The sequence below is a fragment of the Amphiura filiformis genome, chromosome 19 (assembly GCF_039555335.1).
Source record: "Amphiura filiformis chromosome 19, Afil_fr2py, whole genome shotgun sequence".
Lineage (NCBI taxonomy): Eukaryota > Metazoa > Echinodermata > Ophiuroidea > Amphilepidida > Amphiuridae > Amphiura > Amphiura filiformis.
The window spans coordinates 6,139,041-6,165,447 of record NC_092646.1 but is presented as its reverse complement, the minus strand read 5'-3'; the positions used below and the strand labels follow the sequence as shown (position 1 = coordinate 6,165,447).

Sequence of the window (26,407 nt, the reverse complement as noted above, 5' to 3'; positions counted from 1 at the left end):
CAACTCGACTTGAACTCGACTCACCCTGATGTGGCAGTGACGTTAATGCATACTTCATTGGGCATATTTCAGGTTCAAATTGCTATTGTGCGCGAGCTGGCATACACACACACAAGTTTAAAAATGCTACATAGATGTGCGCGCAAAGCTGCCTCAACGCACAGATGCCATTGCCACATCCAGTGAAATATGGTGTAGTGGTTTAGCTTCTCACTCTCTAGATTACTGGATGCCAATCATAGCAAACAAATTATTTTCTTTTATTGATAACTTATAAGACTAGGAGATCACCCATCTTTAGCGGTTCGTAAATTCATAGAGTTTGGATTTGATATTTGGCAAGTTTTACATGAAATGTTATGACCATTGGAGGATTAAGTTTCTGAAGGCGTTAAACATGATAAAGAATAAAAGTCCCTCGTACAACTACACAGTCACAACAATAGAACTACTGTTAAATTTTCTCCCAAAATTTTTACTCACTACAAGTCCTACGATGTGAAGGATAAAATATTGTAGTGAGTAAAAATTTCACTTGGTTTTGTCAAGCCAAATGGAAATATTTATGTTCCTACTATAATTTTAGAGTGCTAGAGCCAAGCCTGTGACACAATTTGAAATACAATGAAAATCACAAACTGGGTTAAAAGCATTCAAAATCTTTGAGCTTATATATCGAAAGAAATACTGAAATAAAGGAAGACAACATAAGAACTCCCTATAGCTTGATCAGCTCTTAAAAGGCCGGAAATGTTATACTTTTACCACTACTAGGTAGACTCACATTAAGAGTGCTATTAGTTGACCTGTCTGGCCTATATTTTGTGTGTTAAAGAAAGTAGAAAGTACAGGACTTCAATTAATAATTTGTGATGCTTCTGGCGAGATGTCACAACAATTCTCAAAATAAAATATTCTGATATTAATCCACGAAGTTATAAGGCCCGCCAATTATTTACAAGCTAATCAAAGTATAGATATGAATGTTTTTGGCCTTTTTTCTTCACTAGCTTAACATTCAACCTTCAAAATTTCATTGAACAAGGACTTAAAAGGATAAGGATGTTTATTTGGCAAAAAGGGAGGGTGGTATTTTTTTAACCCCAAAAATAATGCTATATTTCTGTAAATGGAATGTAATCCGGAGTACAACTTTCACATACCTTTTTCTTTTTCTTAGACTTTGACTTCCCTGTTGTGTTAGGCTTTGAATCTCCTCCTTGACTCGTTGCCTGAGACCCGTCAGATGAGTTACTATTTCCTGAAGCCCCTAACCCGTTGCTGGTCTGCGATGACGACAGAAATGGTGATGCCATCCCACTCGTCGGTGACGTTGGAGATGAGGTAGGTGATTGGATTGGAGTTGCAGCGGGAGAGTTGATGATTTGTAGCGGAGGCTGAGGTATGAGGGATGGAATGTCATTGTAGCATTTTGGAGCAACAGCTTTGCTGACTGGATCAATTGGATTTGATAAAGAATCTTTTTGGACTACTAAGGATAGGTCTACCATCTGAAACACAAAAGGTAATATGTGTTAGTCAACTGTTTCCATCTCATTACAGTAATGGGCTATTCCACTTAAATTCCACACTACCCCTGTTGAAAATTTCGAAAATAATCTCCCACAATGGGAGTATGAACTTTTTAAATGGAATGAACAAATAATTTTAGCTCTATTTGCATTTCATAAACCCTCTAAAAAGATGGAACCTGAATCATCCACAAAGTGACGGAGAGTTTCATTACATATTAATACTTTCTTGTGGAAGCTTTTTCCACAATCTTTCACAGGGATAGTGTGGGTTTTAAATGGAATTAAACAGCCCAAAATATGGTTTCAAAACCACAGGTGAAGACCTGGCAACAATGTCACATTTCCTTAAAACATACATTTTGCATATAACATTCATGGTTCTAAAGTTGCTTGCCATGTGGAATGTCCTCTTGTGATGATCAGTCAATTTCTTCTTAACAGTGGAACACAATTAGCAAATTTATTAAGCCTCTCCACGCAAGTGTTGACGGCTCTGATTGCAGTCTGCAGATGAAAAGTTTCTAATTTTATTTTAAAATGTCAGAATTGTACATTTTCATGACCATATTTGGAATCATCATGGAAAATGCTAAAAATTAGTACAAACAAGCACGGTATTGGTTCAGTGGTTTTTGCTATTGCTCTGATATTTTGAAAGAATATCTCAAAACTTGGAACTTTTTATGCTGAAGCCTATGGCTGCAATTTCCACCAAACTAGTAATTTTTGGATTTTCTATTAATCGCTGAAGTGAAAATTGCCATAATAGGTGAAAATCCCTTATCATACCAGTAGCCAGATGTGCCTCCATAAGGCACAATTTGGTGTCAATTCATGCATGCCAAGTTCATTCACATTAGGAGAAATTTAATATATCACTGGCATGGACTATGATCATTAATCCAGCTTTTTTACGCAATAAATTATAAGGGCCAGACCTTTGCACGATTGCGTTATTTGCACCCAAAATTGCATTTTTTGATGTCTAAATTGAATTTTTCAAAAAATTCTGAGCTTCAAATTGACAGAATATTTTGCAAAATGTCTCACTATCAAGTTTAGTTCAGATGAAAAAGCCAATTAACATCATTTTAAAACTTTTTGAGGTTAAAGGCCATCAACATTTTCAAGGTAGATTTATGAAACTATGAAAGTACATGTATGATGAAAAGTAATATTATTTTCTTGATATTTCACAAGTTATATTTGCCTATGTATCTGAAATTGAGAAAAAATGGATAAATCAGTTTTTGCATCTGAACTTGTCAATTGTTACTTGAAAAACTAACTAAATCATATTTTTGCACCAAAATGTACTTACAGATCTATGCAAATCCCCATATTTACTGCTAAATCATACCAACACAGAGCGTATAAATGGGCAGGGCAATTTTGAATTTCACCCCAGAAATTGAGCTAGTAGTCAAACTTTGTAAATGATTAATTGCAATTCATAACCTCATTAATAAACGCGATGTGTGCGATCCAATTACATTTAGTTATATGTGAAAACATGAACGCAAATCGAGGTCATCAATATCTCACAATTGACCGAAAAAAGGGTAATTGTTCGGAAAGTAAATATTAGTAACCTCAGCGTATTTAGGTTGCATGCTACTATATTTGCACAGATTGTGATACGCACCTTTGTTATTGGTCGTCATGTTAGCCTAATCGATTTTTGGAAAGGGAAGATGTGAAAATCATCGATTTTTATAAACTTTTGAGCAAACTTTTGTGTTATTTTGTAAGGTGAAGAGATTAAAGTGACGGTTATGAATAAGGTTAATAACTTTGCATCGGTAATATGTCGGGCATTTTGAACCTCTAAACATTTTGCTTTGGACCTCGGAATATTCCTCGGCTCCAAAGACAAAAATGTTTAGATTTTTCACAATGCCCTCCAAATAACCGAAGCGCAGATAAATCTAAGTAAGATCAGATGCATATCACATTTTTTACCATTTTCCCTGCTTTTTTTTGTTGCATTTGTTAGAAAACCCTGGTGCATTATTTCCAGTCATAAATCACAAGCAACACCTGTTTGGTATTAACTTCCCTGGTTTATCAGAGCATGAAGGTACTATTAGTTCATGATCAGAGACCATAATCTTTGCTTGATTATCATCATACCAGTACCCAAATGCAACTAAATATAGGCCCATGTGACACGATCTGGTCCATGGGGGGCAAAGGCGGCAAATTTGAAACTGAGATAAAGGTAAAAATATGTATTTAAATGGAAGGTTTATCAGAGCATGAAGGTAGTTCATTCATGATCAGAGACCATATTTTTGCTTGATTATCATCATACCAGTACCCAAATGCAACTAAATCATATAGGCCTATGTGACACAATCTGGTCCATGGGGGCCAAAGGCGGCAAATTTGAAACTGAGATAAAGGTAAAAATATGTATTTAAATGGAAGGTTTATCAGAGCATGAAGGTAGTTCATGATCAGATACCATATCTTTGCTTGATTATCATCATACCAGTACCCAAATGCAACTAAATCATAAAGGCAAGATTTTCCAGGCTCTATTTTTACCACTTTTAAACAAGCAAACACTGGCAAAAACTAGAACTGTTCAGTCAGTCCATATTAAAAAGAAGCACAGAAAGCCCATACATCATGCCCAGTTACAATTGGCAAGTTACAATGACCAATCGATTCTCAATTGATACTCTGTATACATATGAGCTTGTGAGAATCAATTTTGATTCACGCAAACTGTGACGAAATTGAACCCTTTTAATTGCAGTAGTGCCTGGGGACTGCCTGAATCAGGGCATGACAAGAGAGGATCAAATTCTCACCATCTTGGTCACCAGGAGTTGGTACATCTCATCTGATTACATCCAACGTCAACCAAAAGAGCGATGATAGTACAATATACTCAGTGCAATACATTGCTCTGCATCATTAGCCAAGCTCATCCATGAACAGTGCCTAATGGTGTTTCGGTGTTCTTCACATTTCCTATGTGATATGACGAACCATAGTAGTCTCATATACTGCTACATTTTTTAGTGATAATAGTGTTGAGCCGCCTTCTTCATTATGTGATCATGATAGACATAGCCAGACTGGTTTGGCTCTTTGACACGATGTGATGACTTTGGTTTTTAAGCGGTTGAGCGCGATGTTGATGATGTCGTCTGGCAGCATGCAGTGATTAATCCAAGAAAAGAGATGAATTCCCTGACGAAAAGCCAATGAATGATTCCACCCACGTCTACAGCCAGCCATAAGTAACTGTGGTCATCAATGCTGTGTTCTTACATATTAAATGAGGAAGAATCAAGCAGTAAACACCTACAATCTGCTTAATTGACCAATATCCTGAGACAGATGGTGAACCAACAGTATTGCCACCTGTTTTGAGCACAAGTGCAGCAGACACATCAAAGCTGCAGCAAAAAGCACCCAAATCATTAATTTTAGATGCTCTTAGTCTTACAAATTATTTATATAGCTATCTTTGTGAAAAGCAATTTGTGCAGAATATCACCATGTCATATTGAAAGTGATAAATAATCATGGAGGAAATATTATTACTATCCAAATCCCTAGATGGTCTGGTAGCTTAAAAGCAGTTCTATTTTTAGGAAGCCAACTTCTTCAGACATGCATGTAGAAGGCTGCATGAAAAAAAGCCCAATTGGGTGGAAAAGACACTGTTTGGTAACCATTGGGATATATGATACCAGCTACCACTTGCTCATATGGTCAAAATGATAAGAGCGATATCCATATGGTGTATTTAATCTTAAGAGTCTGAAAACCTTGAAAGTGCCCTTTGGATCGAAATCATAATTTAGGATTTGGTTGATACAAACATTACAACTTAAAAAGGCACTTGATGCGGTCACTACAGAGGGTTGCACCATAGATATGAAGAATCTGCCAATTATTAGGCTAGCACATTTAAGCCATTCAGCCCCTCTCCCCTCCCTGCTGCACACCCCTGTTGATGGTGAGCAACCATAGCGCCAAGTCCTCAAAATGACAGAAATCAAGCGAGCAAGTTGGTATAAACTTAGTGTTATCTTTCATGTTGACTCAACTGCCGCCAAGTTGTAACACCATATAGGCCTACTGGTGTGAACATCTCATTTCGCCATGCATGACGTAACAACTCCATGGTAGCCATAATTTGTTTATATTTCACATCAACACATTTCCTGAGATAAGGTGGATGGTTTTAATTCAAACTGGTTTCTTTGTCTTCTTCATACTCAATTGTGTTTCTAGACCATCATAAAACTTACCAGTACCTAAATATCTTCACTTTCCTTAATTACCATAAGGCAAAAACAAATTGTTTGATTGTCATCATCCAACCAACCCTAATTTTATCCAACCAACCAACCAAACCTAATTTCATTTAACTGTACAAGAGAATACCAACCCTAATTTTGGAAATTCCAGAAAAAGGTTTTTCTTCCTTTCAAAATTGTTGACATCCTGAATTTTTTAAGAGGGTACTACACCCCTGCCCAATTTTTTTGCCTATTTTTGCATTTTTCTCAAAAAATTATAGCACATTGGTGACAAGTAAGATATGCATATTATAGGGGCAAGGACTATAACTACTGTGCTGAAAATTCAGCAACTCAAAGCAAGTAGTTATTGATTCTGGCTTGAGCATTTTCTTTGAGCCTGGTCCTATCAGGACCCAAGTGTATCTCCACACAGAGTGACAGTTTAAACAAACAAACACACAAACAAACAAACTAAGGCCGGCGTCGACAGGTCCTCTGTCGGAATCCTGTCGACAAAGTGAATTATGTCAACATATCGACAGAACTTCGTCCATGGCGACATAGTGTTCAGGCAATGGCCTAGTAAAACTTCGTCAGGCAGGCTCATTTTCACTCAAAATATTGGCCATTTCCAATGCATTTTCAACAAAATGCAATGCCAAATCTTATCTTTTACCTATCATTTCGCCAACTTTTCATGTTATTTGTCTTCAGGGGTCATACTTTTGGCAGTATTTTGCCTTGTTTTCCGGTGTATATTGTACACTTTATGGCTACCGGCTCGCTATGAAAACAGCGATCTTGGATATTGCTAAAATTGCCGACGGTGTTTCTAGCTATTTTTTGGTTAAAATTTTTAAAATATTCCTAAAATCATGAAAAAAAAGTCCTGGTATTTTTTCGGAACCCAAATGTATGTCGACGTCAAGATACAAAATATGTTGACATCAAAAAACGGTGCCGACGCCGGCCCTAAAACAAACAGACCACTTTCTTACCTGAGCTACTGTTTCATATGCCACATAGGCCAGGATCTCCAGAGCAAATTGGTTGGGTTTAGGCTCCTGCAAACTTGAATAGTCTAACCACTCTTTGAATTTGCTGGCTTTCTTGGCTGAAAATAACAATATAATGATTACCATTAAAAATAATTTAATGTTTAGGCCTATATATGTATTGTTCTATTGTGTAGTATCAGGGGAGGTTTTGTGGTACATTAGGTTAGGAGAGGTTCAAATTTCATATAAAAGTCGTCACAAACATATTCTATTTATGGAACAATACACATCACATTTATTTCCGAAAATATTTTCTTCAAAATTGCCATTATATTACTAGTGGTAGTGATTTAATTGTGTATTTAAGCCAAAATATACGATCTATTAAAATTAGTTTAGTCGTTTTTTTCTAAACATGACTTTTGGCATATTTTTAACACATGTCCCACCTTATTGGATTCAGTCAAAAGGACCAGAAAACTTTCCTGACAGGTACTAATATTATTTTATAATATTTGGCAAAGAATTACCAAATTCAAATTGACCAAAATCATATATTAACCCTAACCGTACCGTGTACTACAAAATACTACTTCATATATGCGCTGTTCGTGCATGCATCCCACGTGGTGTGATGACGCAGTCGCCCTAAGTGATATATAGGCACGGTTTCGCTGACCAGCGAAGCCCAAGACCCGTGGCAAGGTGTTGCCGACCGTGTGCTTGGCATGCGAGGGGTCTCGGGTTCGAATCCCACCCAGAGCAAACAACTTCTTTCTTTCTTTTCTCTCTTTATTCCTTCCTTCTTTCCTTCCCGTTGCCAAAAAGCCCGTAGGCCGTTAGGGTTAGGGCTTTAATTTATATTCAAATAGGAGTGAGCTTGCTGAGCATCACAGCAAAATTTATCACAGATGTTGTTGATCAATTGGTAATCATTTCAACAAAAAATATAATACCAATATGATTATCTGGAGGTACACACAATACTAGCATTCATGATAAACATAAACTGACACATTGTAGATGCGGTACGAAGTTCAATATTTCATATGATTATTAACAAATAATGCTCTGTAAACAATATTATTACACACGGAACTACCTAAATCATACAAGTTAAATGATGCAACAAAATTACAACAAGCAAACAAAATGGCTGCTTCCAGGGCACTGGCTCGGAGACAAGAGTTTGATCAGGAGTTTTTGACTTGCACTATTTGTTGTGAGGCATATGACAATGACGACCATCGAGCTAAATGTCTCCCTTGCCAGCACATCTATTGTAAATCATGTCTGCAATCAGTGCAATGTCACACTGGTGTGCAGACTAATTTCAACTGTCCAAAATGTCGCTATTTGGTCATTTTACAAGACAGTAATGTGGACAGCCTGCCTAACAGCTTGATGGTGGAGAATTTGAAAGATTATAGAGATGACTTCAATTTGGCAGCAACAGATATGGAGATTGACCACCAGATGCACCAAGGTAAAAAAGTTACAATATCAATTAAGACTGGAAGAAATTTGTGTCTACACCCCAAAAAGATACTGCCAGGGATCTTGTGTTCAAATCCCACCCAGAGCAAACAACTTCTTTGTTTTCTCTCTTTATTTCTTCCTTCATTCCCTTCCAGTTGCGAAAAAGCCCTTCGGGCGTTAGGGTTAAGTAATCACTATCGAAACTCCATATAGGCTTAATCAACCCTAACCGGCCCGAGTACTACAAAATACTACACACAACTTCACTGCACGTGTGCATCCCACGGGATGTGATGACGCAATCACCCTAAGTGATATATAGGCACGAATTCGCTGGCCCAGCCAGCGTAAGACCAGTGGTTAAATGACGGTGGCTTAGTGCTTGGTATGCGAGGGGTCTCAGGTTCGAATCAACCCTAGAGCAAACAACTTCTTTCTTTGTTTTCTCTCTTATTCCTTTCCTTATTCTCTTGGATTCCCTTCCTGTCACCAAAAAGCCCTTTGGGTGTTAGGGTTAAAGTTGATCTTCTACATTACTCGGATCATCATGTTGTTTCATGCAAAACCACTACCTTGTGTATGGTAACATGGATCAAAATACTGTAACAAGGCGGTTCTCGAACCACGAGTCTTGCCTGCTTTTGCAACCCCCTGCTTTAGCGATTACTTTTGGTAGAAGTAAATGAACCTGCAACAACCCATGGTGACTCTGAAATGACCTTCCAAAACTTTGGCTCTAAATGTTGACTGTACCCACAAAGTTTCATGCCCATATGATAGTTTTTAGCAATTTGACCTCAGATCACCCCTGGATGACCTTGGATGACCCTGAAATGACCTTCCAAACATTTGGCTCTAAATGTTGACTGTACCCACTAAGTTTCATGCCCATACGATAGTTTTAAGTAATTTGACCTCAGATGACCCCTGGATGACCTTCACAAAATTTGGCTCTAAATGTTGACTGTACCCACTAAGTTTCATGCCCATACGATAGTTTTAGTAATTTGACCTCAGATGACCCCTGGATGACCTTCACAAAATTTGGCTCTAAATGTTGACTGTACCCACTAAGTTTCATGCCCATACGATAGTTTTTAGTAATTTGACCTCAGATGACCCCTGGATGACCTTGGATGACCTTAAAATGACCTTCACAAAATTTGGCTCTAAATGTTGACTGTACCCACAAAGTTTCATGCCCATACGATAGTTTTTAGTAATTTGACCTCAGATGACCTTGGATGACCCCGAAATGACCTTCAAAAAATTTGGCTAAAAATGTTGATTGTACCCACCAAGTTTCATGCCCCTATGACAGTTTTTAGTAATTTGACCTCAGATGACCCATGGGTGACCTTGGATGACCCCAAAATGACCTTCCAAAATTTGACTCTAAATGTTGTCTGTACCCACCAAGTTTTAGTAATTTGACCTCAGATGACCCCAGATGACCTTCCAAAATTTGGCTCTAAATGTTGACTGTACCCACCAAGTTTCATGCCCATACGACAGTTTTAGTAATTTGACCTCAGATGACCCTGGGTGACCCCAGATGACCCCAAAATGACCTGAAAATCTAATTAGGTCGAGAACCTTTGGTCGTGCTACTCCCCACCAAGTTACATCACTGTATCCCATACGGATCTCCAGATAATTGGTTCACACTGTATTTTGCTTGTTTTCTTCTGCCTTACCCCTTCCTCCCCCTCCCCGTACTGCCCATCCTGCCCTCCCACACTTTCCCCCATCACTGAGCAGCTCAACACACTTGCCCCTATCACTGTTCAAAATTGCAGCTCGATACATCTATCGACCCCTAAATGGCGATGCCTTCTGAAAAAGTACCCCTTTTTTAAAAAGACGTCGACGATGCTGTGTGATGAAAAATATACCCTTTTAGACGTTTTTCTTGGACGCGGGTGCGTAGCAAGTCAAGTAGTGAGTGACCCCCCTGAATACACACACACGGAAAAGTGATTATATAGTCTCCTGCCTTATCAGGCGAGACAAGGAAAACAGCAGTTACAAAATCCTGACCTTTAACTTTAGAGGAAAAACCAAAAGATTGATGAAACTCTATGAATGAAGGGAGGGGTTAAAAAGTTTCTTTGAAAGTATATTGTACTAGATTTTGCGGTTCTCGGGTCGGGCGCTTCTCGTGATAGGCCTATTTCTAATTACCCCAAACCTGTTACCCATTTACCTGCCCTGACTTTTTAAACTACTATGAAATGCGTCTCTCAATGATCTTGACACAACTTAATCAACTCTGTTTGTGTGATGCCCGGGGTGTGATTCTTGCTTCGGTAGTTCGGTAGGCCTACCCATAATCTGGAAACCCATCATCTCGCCTCTTCCAAGCCCTGCCCTGTTACCACATTTAGAGAAACCGAAATCAGTATCTGGACGTGGATATAGGCCGTTACTAAAGTAATGAAATCAATCGCGAGAAACGTGAACGCAAAAACGGTTATAGGCCTTACCACAACGGATAATTTTTATGTTAACCATTCTGGAGGATTCCGGAAATAATCATGTTCTGCTGAAATAGGCCTATATGCATGTGTTTGGTGTGTGCACGTGATCGAAATATGTGTTGAAAATAAGGCCTATAATTATTGGTCCGATGAGATGCACCTGTTAGTCACAATGTAATGCTTTTCCGATGCACGCACTGTACTCCGCGCACACTCCCGTTGATACTCCGCGATAGCGCACCGCGAGCATGCGATAGTGCACCGCGTGAACGCAAACCGCGCGGACGCAAACGCGATAGCGCGCGGACAGAGGGACGGACGGACACGCCGTAATTAGTATTAAGATACTTTTTTCTGACCATTTTTTTCCTTTTCTTACAATGCAGCTTCATCTGGTGTGACACATTCTATCCGAGGAGTACCAGTACCTGGTCCGACTAGTTCTTACCAAGAAATACCTTCATCTGGTCCGACACCCTGTGACTACGGAGTACCTCTGCCTGGTCCGACACCCCCTAAATATGGAGTACCTATGCCTGGTCTGACACGCCCTAACCAAGGAGTACCTTTGCCTGGGCTGACACGCCCTAACCAAGGAGTACCTTTGCCTGGTCTTGCACGCCCTAACCAAGGAGTACCTTTGCCTGGTCTGACACGCCCTAAGCAAGGAGTACCTTTGCCTGGTCTGGCACGCCCTAACCAAGGAGTACCTTTGCCTGGTCTGACACGCCCTAACCAAGGAGTACCTTTGCCTGGTCTGACACACCCTAACCAAGGAGTACCATTACCTGGTCCGACTAGTTCTTACCAAGAAATAACTGGTCTGACACGCCCTAACTATGGAGTATGTTCACCTGGTCTGAGATACCCCGGTATGACTAGCCCTAACTATGGAGTACCTTTGCCTGGTCTGACGCACTCTAACCAACAAAGATATCTGATGGACTATTAGATGCAATGAGGTACAAATTAAAGCCATGTTGTAACAGTTCCCCGAAAAATAGATCAGTACAATTTTTTTCCCATTAAAATGTCCTGCACGCCATGTACATTGTACGTACTGTGTTATGGACATTGTGTACGCCTTTGACTAATATTAGGGATGCCCACTGTCCATACAGTTTCCACTAGAACGATTTTTCATTTACTGTGTGCGTGCACTCACACACGCATTGTCTATGGAGAAACTGATCGATACAAGAAATCCCAGGCCTGTTAAATGGCGTACATACTTGTTTTTGATCCAAATGTAGGCCTATATCAGGGTGTTTCAAGAAATTCCTGATTCCACCGGAAAACATTAACCAACCTTTTTCCTGATTGGTCAGTAAATAGAGAGGACCTTCCTCTATGCAGAGATCAACTTTTTTTAATGAAAAATTTAATGAGATGAGAACTACAACAGGTTGAAGTGACACCATTCCGTGCATCACATGTTCAAACGCAATTATTTCCGAATTTGGAGTGAATCAGACAAGCAAACTTACATAGTTATAAAATGTAACTATTTTTGAAGACAAAATGTACAGGATGTTAAGAAATTTAAGAATGTTTAAGCCTACATGCGCCCATCTCAAATCATGCACTTCTCACTACCATGTCCATTTCATATGCTATCCATCATGGCCCCGGGATCATGGCTTCCATGCACACACAGTGTATTGCTCAATGTATTAAAGATAACCTTTGAGTTGGAGCAAATTTCTCAAAATTGGTAGTGATTAATATTACCAAACTTATGCCATGATGAAAGATCATAATTTTTGAAGATAAAATGTGCTGACCGTAAAAGATTGAACAATGTTTAAGACTACCGCCATTCATTTGAAATAATGCACTTATTGTTCATCTCCTCTATGGAGATATTTTCCATATGGCCATCTATGATCATGCTTATGGTTTCACCAAACAAACCATGGGTTTTGAGGTCTTATATTTTTTGTTGTATGTCAACAAAATCGATTAAATTTTCAGGATGATCTTATTTTCATGTTGTTATAAGCAAATATAATGTTCCAGATAACGCTAGTTAATAAATACATTAAGAAAAAGTACCTTAAAATTGCAATTTCTGTTAGTAATCCTTTTGGACTTTAACTTTTTAACATGTTCTAGCAGCCCTATATAAAACCGTAACACTCAAAAGGCCATATCTCTGGAATGAAACGTCCGATTAAGATTATTTAAACGCCAAAATGTTTCTTTCATCAATTCCCAGCCAATAAGTTAGGTCTGAATCAATTTAAAAGTACTTCAATTTTTAGTGGACATGCCTACTAATATTTCCATTGTAATAATTAAATGACAGTTCCTGCGCTTTATTCAAAACTTTGACAAAACTACAGCACTCAAACCCTTCATTTTTGCATGGTATGTTAGAACAGAAAAACAGAATTTTGAAAAATATTGAGAGCATCCTCCTCTTTAAGTTGAAGTGCACATTTTTCACAACATGCTATTGGACAAAAACACATAGAATTTTCTAATCACCTATTCCAAACTGTATTTGTTGTGACTATATCTTGTTACAACTGAATAATTTGTTTGAGGTCATTTTTTTAAAATAATATTTTCATCCATTAAGGGATCGGATAGCGATGTTTGCACAGCATTTTTTGTGGAACCTGAGAGCACATCAGACACACCAATTTGCGATATAATACAAATTTTATTGCAAATTATTAAAAATTGATATATAGGTCTTTTGCACTTTATTGTAGATTAAATGTCACAGTAACATCATGCACAAAAGTAAGTTACAAAACCTATGTAAAATAATTTCCAAAAGTTTAAACTGACTTTCAGCACAAAAATTCACTAACCTTGCATTTTCGATGTGTGACACACATCTTCATCAGAAGAAGTCCTAAGATGTTGTGATGGACTTGCCCTTTTGTTGATCATTGGCAACTTTTGGTCAAATGAGGGCGTTGTATAAGGTTGGCAATTCCAGTCCTTGATCACGATTTAGTTCTGGTGATTTCTTCTTGATCTGGAGGGCCTCCCGCACTAAACGGGGGTACTCTCTATCATCCTTGGCTAACACCTTTGTGGATTCCCATTTCAATGTTGTGGTGAGACTCTGTTTTGTGCTCTGCAACAGCAGAGGGTTTGTGGCTGGGGGCAGTTGACTTGTGCTCCTTCAGTCTATCTCCGAGCTGTCTACCTGTCTGGCCGATGTATGAACTTGTACATTCGCCGCAGGGTATCTCGTAAACCACACCTAATTTTTTCTCAGTTATACAACACCCTCATTCGACCAAAAGTTGCCAATGATCAATAAAAGGGCAAGTCCATCACAACATCTTAGGACTTCTTCTGATGAAGATGTGTGTCACACATCGAAAATTCAAGGTTAGTGAATTTTTGTGCTGAAAGTCAGTTTAAACTTTTGGAAATTGTTTATTACCAGCACGTATGAACTTACATTCGACTATGTAAAATAATTTGTCTGTTACTTTCGTTTCTTTAGACACCATGCAGACCAGCATCGTTTCTTTCTCCAAAATGGTCAACATATTGGCTCAAGGATTAATTCAGCATAAAAAATGACTGTAACTTTGCAACGTAATTCAACTGGAAATAGAAGTGGCACCTTTTGAAAGGGCAAGTGGGCTATAAGTTGCTCTTTCGGAAATTTTGCTTGGAATTCCAAAAATCTTCCACTGTTTTTGGATGAAGTGTTGGATCTGGCACGGCTACACCTGTACGTTGAATTTGGTTGGAATTCCAAAAGCTTACTTTTTAAATGGAACAGTCTAAAGCAATCTGATATAGTCCAAAGGATATATAATGAAAATAGTAAACAAACAACAGTTTATCTACACAGAATAAAAAATTATCTGTTAAGGCCAAATAAAAAAATAGACTTGTCTCATGTCCCCCGAGCGATTACAAATCCAATGTGGTATGCAGTTTTTTATTTTTTATTTTATCAATAAATCAGGTGTTCAGGGGGGTTACTCCCTTGAAAACCCATCAGTTTTGCTTTTGGCCCATTATGTTTTGCCAATGGCAATTTGTTTTCATTTTATGGAAAAAAATAAAAATTGTGAAATAAAATTTTTATTTTTGAACATTTTAACCATCAGAAATCCAATGCGTGCAGGGGACATGAGACAAACTTTTTTTTTTGCCTAATCACTGATGGGCAAATGATGTGGCTGAGGTTGGAAATGGCCCTGGAATATGCAGTCAAACTCATAATCTAAGTTTTCCTCTGGTTGAAGATATTTTACTTTATATACCTATTAGGGGCTGTGCAATAATTATGAATTTCCAAATGGCATGCCAACAAATGTTTGCCTCACCAACTCTCGGCCAGCCAATATTTGCTTGCCGCCCCCGGCCTGCCAAAACATTTTTGCTCCCCCTCTTTGCACACGCCAAATTTTTGGGATCCCAATTTGCAAACTTTATATGGTCTAGATATATATTGCTAGCGCAGCGAGCAGGAAAATTTGCAAATTTAAGCGTTTATGTACTGTTATCCAAGCCTTTTATTAAAAGGTGCCCCATGAATATGTGCCAAAAATTGCTTGCAGGGAATAATACTTATGGGGAAAAAATAATGTTTAAGATAAACTCTGAAAAAACTAAAATAATAAAACAACAAGAGCAAAATTGTTCAGTACTACAAAAAAAAGGCTTGCCCCCACTCTCGGCTTGCCAAAAATTGCTTGCCCACTCCCCCTTTCGGCTGGCCAAAAAAATTCTCCCCCCTCAAAATATTTTACCCTCCCACCAGGGTTCATAATTATTGCACAACCCCTTATAGAGAGATTTTTTATCTGATTGGCTAAAAGTGACTATGCTTGTTGCATGGGCGATGGGCATAACAGACAGTTGATTACATCCATTCAAACACTGCCGCATCCACTGCTATCAGATTTTTTTGTCTAAAAGTATATACAACTGGTACGATATATAAAACAAATATTGACTGCTTACATTCAGAGCACAATTAAATTATTAGACACTTGATAATCTCAAAACCATGCTACAGCATGAAGGGAAATTTTGGGACTTGGAGGGACAGTTTGGGATTTGGAGGGAATTTTTACTTTTTACTTCCCCATGTAAGGAATATTTCAGAAATAATGGGCTTTTTCACTGGCAAACCATGATGTCAAAATCTCATAATTAAAATAGCCCTGAAAGGAAGATTTCATGCATAGGAAGAAGCCACATTTGCAGAAAAGCAGGAAACTAATAGTAAAATCCCCCAGGGAAAATCCCCACCTCAAATGATGATAAAATCATGCAACTGCGGCAGAATTTGATAAAGTGGTACACAAACTATTTCAGTATAAATTGTTAAGTACAAACTGCATATCATAATGATTGAAAAGGGGTAGCAGATTGTACCCATAATGATTGGTACCCACCATTTTTATGTTTATTGAAGAGCCTGCTTCATTGAAATGGTACGTAGGATCCTCTTGAGTTTCTAGTTTTATAACCTTTTTAACATTAAAATTTTGTTATAAGTTGTAATTATGACTTTAAATCCCCCATAGAATGCCACAGATACTGTAAAAGGGGAAATTTTAGCAATACATTTATTTTCGTGCCTTTCACGTTTCAAGCTGCGATCGCAAAAATAACATATGTGATGCGATCAAGCAAATTCAGTCAGAACTCGGAAATATTGATTTTGAGATATAGCCATACATAGAAAATATTTCCTTTTGTTTCCTGTTGTTTTGGAAACTCTTTAATTGCTCATATCTTTGGAACTGGTTGTTCAATTTCAATGGGGTTTTCTGCAAAATCCAGATTTGTAAATGCTTTTTACTTTCCTATAAGAAAGTGAAATTTTAATATTTCCGAGTTCCAACTCATTTTTCTTGATCGCATCACATATAACATTAACAAATCACTTTTGTGTATAGGTCAATGCAAGGACACTTAAAAACAATAGTTCAAAATTGGCAAAGTGCGAAATAAATTTTTAAAGAAAAATAATAATAAAAATTAATCATGCGTAATTGTCCATTTTTACAGTAAGCAGCTAAAATAGAGTTTTCTTTTATTTTACCTCATTCATTTAGCTTTAAAAAAAGGAAACTTTCTTTACTGTTGTTACTAAACTTAATTTAAAACATTGGCCAAAGAATTACCAAATTAAAATGTGACTGAAATTTTATATTAATAAGGCTTTAATTTAGATTCAGATAGGGGTGAGCTAGCTGTGTAATGAGTATCAAAATAAAATTTATCATATGTGTTCTTTGATCACAACTTATAACCACTTTTGATTGTATGTGTACTCTGATTTGGTGATTCACTATACATTGACCCCTAACAAGGTCAATTAAATATCATTTCCAAAAAAATATATAATACCAACATGATTATCTTGAAGTACACACAATATTTATGATAAACATAGATGCAGGTACGAAGTTCAATATTTCATATGATCATTGATAATGAATAGGCTATATGACACCCAAATCTACCTGACTACTGTTGCAAGTCTTCTCATCACAAAATTACAAGCAGCAAAACAAAATGGCTGCTTCCAGGATGCTGGCTCGAAGACAGGAATTTGATGAAGAGTTCTTGACTTGCTTTATTTGTTGCGAGGCCTACGACAAAGGGGACCATCAAGCTAAATGTCTGCCTTGCCAGCACATCTACTGTAAATCATGTCTGCAAAATCACACTGGTGCACACACAAATTTCAACTGTCCAAACTGTCGTGGTTTGGTCATTTTACCTGATGGTAATGTGGACAGCCTGCCTAATAGTTTGATGGTAGAGAAGTTGAAAGAGTATCGTGATGACTTCAATTTGTCAGCATCAGATAAGCAGCAGATGACCAACCACATGCACCAAGGTAAAAACCAGACCCCCCTCTCTCTTGCTAATGTCACTGGGTACTGTACTACAAAATGCTACTCCCTTGGTGCCTCCCGTTCAGTTGGCGGAGGGAGAGCAACTCATGTAGTGGCACCTCCGACCAAACCGTCCTCAGGCTTTCAGGGTTAACAGGCCTATGTGACACGATCTGGTCCATGAAGGCCAAAAGAAGCATTTCTGAAAATCGGGTTACAATGATTATTACCTTATACAAACATTAGACTATTTTAAACTGAAATCAACTAAGGTGTAGCATACTTGGTTCTAAAGTTTTGTGATGTCTATTTTCTTATGTATTTTCTTATTTTTTTACTCCATATTCTTGCCTTTATTTTAATTTCAAAATTTGCCGCATTTGGCCTCCAAGGACTAGATTGTGTCACATGATCAAAAAATTAGCACCTGAAATATGGCCAAAAATCACGCATTGCCAAAAAACACTATGGAATGCATATACAAGATTGTTTGGCTATTTATATAGCACTAACAGTGGATCTCAGATGATCACTGTGGTCTTTTCAAAGGGATATGTTACATACTTTACCGAAAAAAGATTTGATCTAGGCATTTAGTTCTATACGCAACAAATTATTTCTTGCCTCCTAATAAAAGCCAATCTGGTTCTAAAACCCCATATTTTGTCTTAACCAAAAAATAAAGTCCACATAATATTTTTTTGGCAGTTCAGAATCTGTGTGATGCCACTGTGACACCCTTTGAGTTATACAGGTGTCAATTAGGGATTCAATCATGCTTCACCGTTGTTCAGCACCGTTTAACCACGATGCGGCCGCGTCGTCTGAGTGGTTTACTTCGCGAGGGCAGCTTTAGCTGCCCGAGCTAAGTAAACCACGCAGACGCTGCCGACGCGAGTTGTTAAACGGTGATGAACAACGTGAAACATGATTGAATCCTTTCAACAACGAAAAGAAGCTAAATATCGTATAATTCACGATTATTTTACGAGGAATGTCACTTAATCATTGCCACTCAGCCTTACAAAAACTTCGATGATTTCTCTTTTGATATCAGCAATAAAACTACAGAATAAAACGGCAATGTTTAGCCGCTACCTGAAAAATACTGAATTCAACTTGTAAGCTGGCATACGCACAAAGGTTCCAGGCATGACGAATTTTACGCTGCTCTCGCGTAACGCTGTAGTCTCGCTTCGCGTTCACAGATACGCTTCAGTAAAAGTGTGGGTTCATCACGGTTTAACAACAGTTGGCTCCTGTACAAAGGTATAGGAAGAGTTGTTGAAACTAGAATTACGTGGTTTGTAATTAAGGTGGCCCCCACAACAAAGGTTGGTAAATATAAAGAATACTATCACCAGACCAAGTTTGAAGTGGATCGGTGATTGCGTTTAAGCAAAAATTCCATTTCAAAGTTTCAAATTATTTAGGAACCCAGAGGAGGCTTAAAGGCATTCCTACAATGCACTATGATTGGGAAATTTGATCAATTTAACCTAATTTTAAAGGCAAAGTCCCCATTGCCACACACACAAAATGGTCATTTTAAAACTGCAGCCAACGAGCTAATAGTTGAGACTTATAACTCATATTTGAATTTCTTACAGGAAACAGTCATATTGTGCCACTGCATTAATTTTATTCATAAGTCTCAATGTTTTGAATGTTAAATAAAAGGATGAAAACACCAGATATTTGCACACAATCCCAATGCAAGGTATAGTCAACTATGCCACATGTGTACAAAAGCCAGACATACCAAGGTCAGAAACCCCATTGGGTTATAGGAATGCCTTTAAACATCCTCTGTTAGGAACCCACATATCATTTTTATCCTAAAGGTTATCACCTTCTGGCATATAAGAAGGTGGTACCTACCTAAACATCAATGAAATATGATGAAGACATGTTTTGATAGGGAGTTAAAATTTCTATTGCCCTTTTGTCATACTAAATTTTGCCCCATTTTTATGCTTTCATTACAGAAGGAGAAGAAGGTGTAACATGGCCTAACCGAGGCATACGTTCATTTGGTCTGACACGCCCTAACCAAAGCATACCTTTACCTGGTATGACACAGAACAGAAGCACCACCGGGTCTGACTTGTTATCAACAAGGAGGAACGCTACCTGGTCTTACACGTCCTCACCGAGGAAGAGCGACACCTGGTCTGACACGTTCTCACCCAGGAGAACCACCAATTGGTCCGACACATCCTTACCATGGAGGAGTGCTATCTGGTCCAACATATCCTCACTGAGCAGGAACGGCCCCTGGTTACCTGACACATCAACACCCAGGAGATCCACCAATTTGTCTGACACCTCCTCAATGAGGAGGAGCATCAATTGGTCTGACACATCCTCACTTAGCAGGAACACCACCTGCTCTGACATGTCATTACTGAGGAGAAGAACCAATATTTCTGACACATCCTCATCAAGAAGGAGCACCACCTGGTCAGACACATCCTCATCGAGGAGCACCAACTTTTCTGACACATCCTCATTGAGGAAGAGCACAACCTACTCTGACACATCCTCATTATGGAGGAGCGCCACCTGGTCTGACACATCCTCACCCAGCAGGAACGAAGCTGATACTTCCTCACCGAGGAGAGCCACTAATTTGTCTGATGCATCCTCATTGAGGAGGAGCACCACCTGGTCTGACACGTCCTCACCATGGAAAAGCCCCACCTGGTCTGACAGTTCCTCACCCAGCAGGAATGCTACTTGGTCTGATATGTCCTCACCGAGGAGAACCACCAACTTGTCTGACATGTCCTCGCTGAGCAGGAACGCCACCTGGTCTGACACATCCTCACAGAGGAGAACCAATATTTCTGACACTTCCTCAATGAGGAGGAGCACCACCAGCTCCGACACATCCTCATCGAGAAGGAGCACCACCTGGTCTGACACATCCTCATCGAGGAGCACCAATTTTTCTGACACTTCCTCAATGAGGAGGAGCACCACCAGCTCTGACACGTCCCCACTGACCAGGAACGCCACCTGGTCTGACATATTCTCACCGAGGAGAACCACCAATATTTCTGACACATCCTCATCGAGAAGGAGCACCACCTGGTCTGACACATCCTCATCGAGGAGCACCAATTTTTCTGACACATCTTCATTGAGGAGGAGCACAACCTACTCTGACACGTCCTCACCATGGAGGAGCACCACCTGGTCTGACACATCCTCATCTAGGAGCACCAATTTGTCTGACAAATCCTCATTGAGGAGGAGCAACATTTGGTCTGACACATCCACATCGAGGAGCACCAATTTTTCTGACACATCCTCACCATGGAGGAGTGCCACCTGGTCCGATACATCCTCACCGAGGAGAACCACCAATTTGTCTGACACATCCTCATTGAGGAGGAGCACCACCTGCTGTGACACATCCTCACCAAGGAGGAGTGCCACCTGGTCAGACATGTCCTCACTGAGCAGGAACACAGCCTTGTCTGATGCGTCCTCACCAAGGAGAACCACCAATTTGTCAGACACGTCCTCACTGAGGAGGAGTAGCACCTGGTCAGACACGTCCTCACCCAGCAGGAATGCTGCCTGGTCTGATATGCCCTCACTGAGGAGAACCACCAACTTGTCTGACACATCACTGAGCAGGAACGCCACCTGGTCTGACACATCCTCACAGAGGAAAACCACCAATATTTCTGACACATCTTCATTGAGGAGGAGCACCACCAGCTCCGACATATCATCACTGAACAGAAACGCCACCTGCTCTGACATATCCTCACCGAGGAAAACCACCAATTTTTCTGACACATCTTCATTGAGGAGGAGCACTACCTGGTATGAGCATAAAGGAGTATCAGTCCCAGTATCATTGTAAGCTGTTGAACTAGAAGCTTACAGAATGTTTGAACATGTCCAGATTTCATCAAAGTGAAATTACTGGAGCTACCCACAATTCCCAGGGATGCTCTTTCAACTTACCAAAGTTAACTTGTCTAGCCTCTGTGTACTCTTGGTAGGTGATTGCATCCATACCGCTAGTGTGCTTATCTGCTCTTTCAAGCCTTTCCTGTTTAAGTGGGTCCATTTCTTCAGCATCCATGAGGCCAATGAGCTCTCCTGTTTGGTCAATGGTTGTCAGCATATCTGCACAGATTTTTCTCCTTCTGCAATGTGCTTTTTGGTCTGTGGATGAAACAATTGAAAGAAAGATCCAGATTATAATGTTTTGACAATGCATGAGCACCAATTATTGAAGGATTAAGGCAGGTCAGAGGGGAGCATGATCTATCGGTGCTTGCACTTAAATATTCAGACAAATAAAGCTGACACATATAAGGAATAGGTTCTATAAAGGAGTTTCAAAGGCTTGATATTCTGCCCCATGTGCATGATATTTCCAGAAGTGGAAACGCCAAAAAACTTTTGTTTTGATATGTTATTGGCCATAACTCAAGAACTACAAGACCTATGGAAATATAAATGCGGTTTTTGTACTTCCTGACTCATTTCATGTAAATGCAATGTATTACTTAAATAGCTAAACCTAGAGAAATGTGACTTCTGCCATCCCACTCACCTTGAGGAATCCCATATAAAAAGCCCAATCTGTTTGTGATAGTCCTCGACCGGTTTGACAGGGAAGTTGCATTGGCTCCTTGTCATTTTGAACCCTGACTACTACAGTACTTTATATTGGCAAAGTGCAGTCTGTGACATCTGAGTTAATTTCATAAGGTGCAGCTTCACACTGCGAGCATTCTCTCAAGTGCTGGTGTAGTCTAAATGTTGAAAGAGGCTGCATAGAGATGTGTGAGTGAGTTGTCATGGTGCATTGATGTCACTGGCAGCAATAAGCTAAAAGCAAATACACAACATACAATGGCCTATTCTAGTTGAAATTCAACTAGGACATGACCTTAAACTTCCATACAGGGAGTGTGAATTTCAAATGAGTTTTCACAAATGGGTAGCTCCATTTGAAATCTAAACTCCCTCTATGGGTGATTAAGCTCATGTCTTCCATAGGGGGTGTATGGATTTCAACTGGAATCGCCCATTTGTCTCACCTGTTTCACTGTAAGCCTCTTCTTCCTCCATTGTGCCCAGCATTTTAGCAAATTTCTGCTTTTGGTCCTTGAAATTCAGGAATTTGACGAGTCTTCTCAGTTTGTCCCTATCTTTTCTCGCAAGGAATATGAAATCTTCTATGCTGATGAAACGGGCACTCCTCTGTACACACACTTCTGATGCTTTCTGGAGCTGGGAAAATAACAAAATGACATAGAATTAAGTACCAATGCTTATACAAATTAAGTGTCTCATCCATAAAAAGTAGGTAATGGTGAATCCAACGGACGAGGACACAAAACACATCAAGGATCAATAAATGATACAAGAGGATACCTTGAATAAGAACAACAGGAAAGAAAAAAGCAAGGTACACCAACTTGATGTGGGGAAACAAGTAAAATGCAGACTAGACAGTATGCAGGGGGACAAAAACAGCAAATGTACATGTAGGTAGAAGAAGTAGGCAAAGTTCGATAGCCAAAATTTACCAGTGTACTGTTTTCCTGACACTTTTGTGGACTCTGGAATTGGCAATTTTTGGCCATCGAACTTTGCCTGTTTTGTGCCTACTCTGGATGTTTGGTTTAGCGTGTCTGTTTATATGCACAGTGATTTTCATCACTTGTTCTAGTGCAGTTTTGTATTACCATTGATCCTTGTTGTTTTTGCAGGTTCAGCACTTACTTCCGTGGGCCTTGGAACTGGTAAATTTTGGCTATCGAACTTTGCCTACTTCTTCTACCTACATGTACATTTGCTGTTTTTGTCCCCCTGCATACTGTCTAGTCTGCATTTTACTTGTTTCCCCACATCAAGTTGGTGTACCTTGCTTTTTTCTTTCCTGTCTCATCCATATAGATTTATTTTACAATATAAAAATTAAATCTAAATACATATGTGATGTGGTCAAGCAAAAAGACTTTTTGTCCTTAAAACCTTTTGAGCTTCAGGCTGAAGAAGTAAATAATTTTGTATGGCACGTCCTCAATATGAAATAATCATCTCTCAACTGTAAGTCAGTTTTCAATAAGAATTTTCAGCATGGTTTGTAATTGAGTGGACAAAATTATCCATTAAAAAAATTGGTTTTGATTGAAAGGATGAAAATTGGTGTTGCTTGACAGGTGATTCCATTTGGTTGATTGCATCAGGTGTGTACAGGTGTGAAATGAAACATGGTAATGGATATTGCAGTATGATGGTCTCATTCCTGACAAACGGACCAAGAAGTGTGTGCAAGAAGGCCCTAACTGCAATAGTACTTAGTAGACCTATTGACGCACCATTAGACTTCAAGGGGGGTGGAGGAAGTTGGGGTCGGGGTAACTTTTTTTTCGCTGCCAAAGGCGGTAAGTTTTTATTTTTTTATTTTCATGCATTATACAGTTAGGTGGGGAAAGGTTTTTTTTTTTTAGTGTTGGTGGGGAAAGTTTTTTTTTTTTGCTCATGTAGTGGGGGAAGTTTTTTTTTTAAATTCTTCCTCCCCGCCCCCTTGAAGTCTAATGGTGCGTCCCTAATCATGTATATTTTGAGCAAAAGCCTTAATACAGGGATCTTGAGGCATGACAGAATTTTAATACCTTGTGTTCAAATATGTGACACGATCTGAGCCATGGAGGCATTTTTGAAAATTGAGTTACTACAATATTATTACCTTATACAAATATTAGGCTAACATCAAAGTTCTGTCTAGCATACTTGGTTCTAACGTTATGAAGTTTTGTGATGTCTTTTTTCTCATGCATTTTATTGGGTTTTTTAGACGGCTTCAACGCTATTTCTTTCCAATTTCTCTCTTTCAACTCCCAATCTTTATTCATCACAAAAGTTTGGCTCTATCTGCTGCCCTCTACTATCAAGAGCCATCATATCTGTTGTTGTAGTTGTGGGACTGACACAGAATATGGTAGAGTGCCCTCATTCATTTTTTTTTTTTGGCTGTTCCCAAACAGTAATCCCAATATCAATGAATAAGACAATGCAAGTGAAAATTGAAGTCTAATGGTGCGTCCCTAATCATGTATATTTTGAGCAAAAGCCTTAATACAGGGATCTTGAGGCATGACAGAATTTTAATACCTTGTGTTCAAATATGTGACACGATCTGAGCCATGGAGGCATTTTTGAAAATTGAGTTACTACAATATTATTACCTTATACAAATATTAGGCTAACATCAAAGTTCTGTCTAGCATACTTGGTTCTAATGTTATGAAGTTTTGTGATGTCTTTTTTCTCATGCATTTTATGCATTTTTTAGACAGCTTCAACGCTATTTCTTTCCAATTTCTTTCTTTCAACTCCCAACCTTTATTCATCACGAAAGTTTGGCTCTATCTGCTGCCCTCTACTATCAAGAGCCATCATATATGTTGTTGTAGTTGTGGGACTGACACAGAATATGGTAGAGTGCCCTCATTAATTATTTTTTTGGCTGTTCCCAAACAGTAATCCCAATATCAATGAATAAGACAATGCAAGTGAAAATTAAAGGAAATATCAGAAGCTTGAGAAAATGGCTAAATAGTTGCGACCAGGCCCTCAGCCATGATTTATTTTGAGGAGGTCGAAAAAACAAAAATGGATTTTGGTGTAAGATATTCATGAGTTAGACTAGTGTAGACTCAATTAAGGAATTAAGCAGCTTACAGAATAAAGCTGTATCATCCTTCAATAAGATATCTGTGCTAGGCTAATTCCATGCAGTTTTACAGGAATGATATAAAATCTTCATGCTCATTTTAAACTATTTTTATATAAGAAAGTGATCTAGTATTAATACTCTATGATTATATACTCAAAATGTTGACCCTTTTTGATAGGCCTATATTAACCAATGTTCACAAAATATACAGACCTTTTGGTAGATCTGGGGGGGGGGGGCATTTCACACATTAAGTGACAAGATCAAAAGAAATTTGTAGTTTGTCAGTAAAATTCTGTGATACATACAAAAAATCAATTCTCATTCTTGTTTCAGGTCCAATTTACAAGGGCTGTAACTTTTTGGAATTGCTTGGCATTGCTGTAGAACAGGGCCTACCAGGATGAAGTTCTCGTTTGCCAACTACAATTTTTTCATTTTTAACCCATGATACTCGAGAATCCAAAAGGTGTGTGGGTGGGAGTAGGGACAATAATTTATTTTGACGATGAGCAAGATTTTACTATCTTGGAGTGAGATTTACTACCTTGGTGTGAAAAAGTACCCAAATGTGTGCATCTCATCACAGATTATCTTCTATAATCTGTGATCTCATGCTGAATGTGTGAGCATAATCTGTGGTGTGAAGGTCCGTTCATACTCCACCGCATTTGCGATGCGTTACTTTGCGATGCGGTGCATTGTCGCACTGCATCGTACTGCAAGTACTGCATTGCAATATCGCAATAAAGTTAAATACATTTCAACTTAGAAATGCCACGAGTTGTGTTGAGTTGCGGCAAAGGTAATCAATATATCGGCATCGCAAAGCAACACATCGCAAATGCGGTGGTAGTATGAACGGACCTTGAGAGTTGGCAGCCTGTTTATGTTGGAGCCTTTTAAACCCATGGATACTACTGCCTTTCTTACAATGCCCCTGATTTGGTAATTAGGCCAATATTGTAATCTAAGTAACCAATCAAAATACAGTTTTTAGATCTCTCAGGAATTTTAAGCTTAATCTCACGAAACCCATACTGACTGTTCTTACCACGTCTCTGATTCGCTCAATTCATAATATA

At 38.9% G+C, this 26,407-nt stretch overlaps 1 protein-coding gene across 1 annotated transcript in view; it reads right to left on the bottom strand.

Annotated features, from left to right (window-relative positions):
• The window catches only part of LOC140141699 (uncharacterized), a 61,421-nt gene that overhangs the window by 16,473 nt on the left and 18,541 nt on the right, over positions 1-26,407 (bottom strand). The window contains exons 3-6 of the mRNA XM_072163611.1: positions 22,675-22,875; positions 21,587-21,790; positions 6,802-6,917; positions 1,164-1,511 (exon numbers count right to left, since the gene is read on the bottom strand). Of these exons, the coding sequence (XP_072019712.1) occupies positions 1,164-1,511; positions 6,802-6,917; positions 21,587-21,790; positions 22,675-22,875 (869 nt within the window). The remainder of the gene's footprint in view (positions 1-1,163; positions 1,512-6,801; positions 6,918-21,586; positions 21,791-22,674; positions 22,876-26,407) is intronic.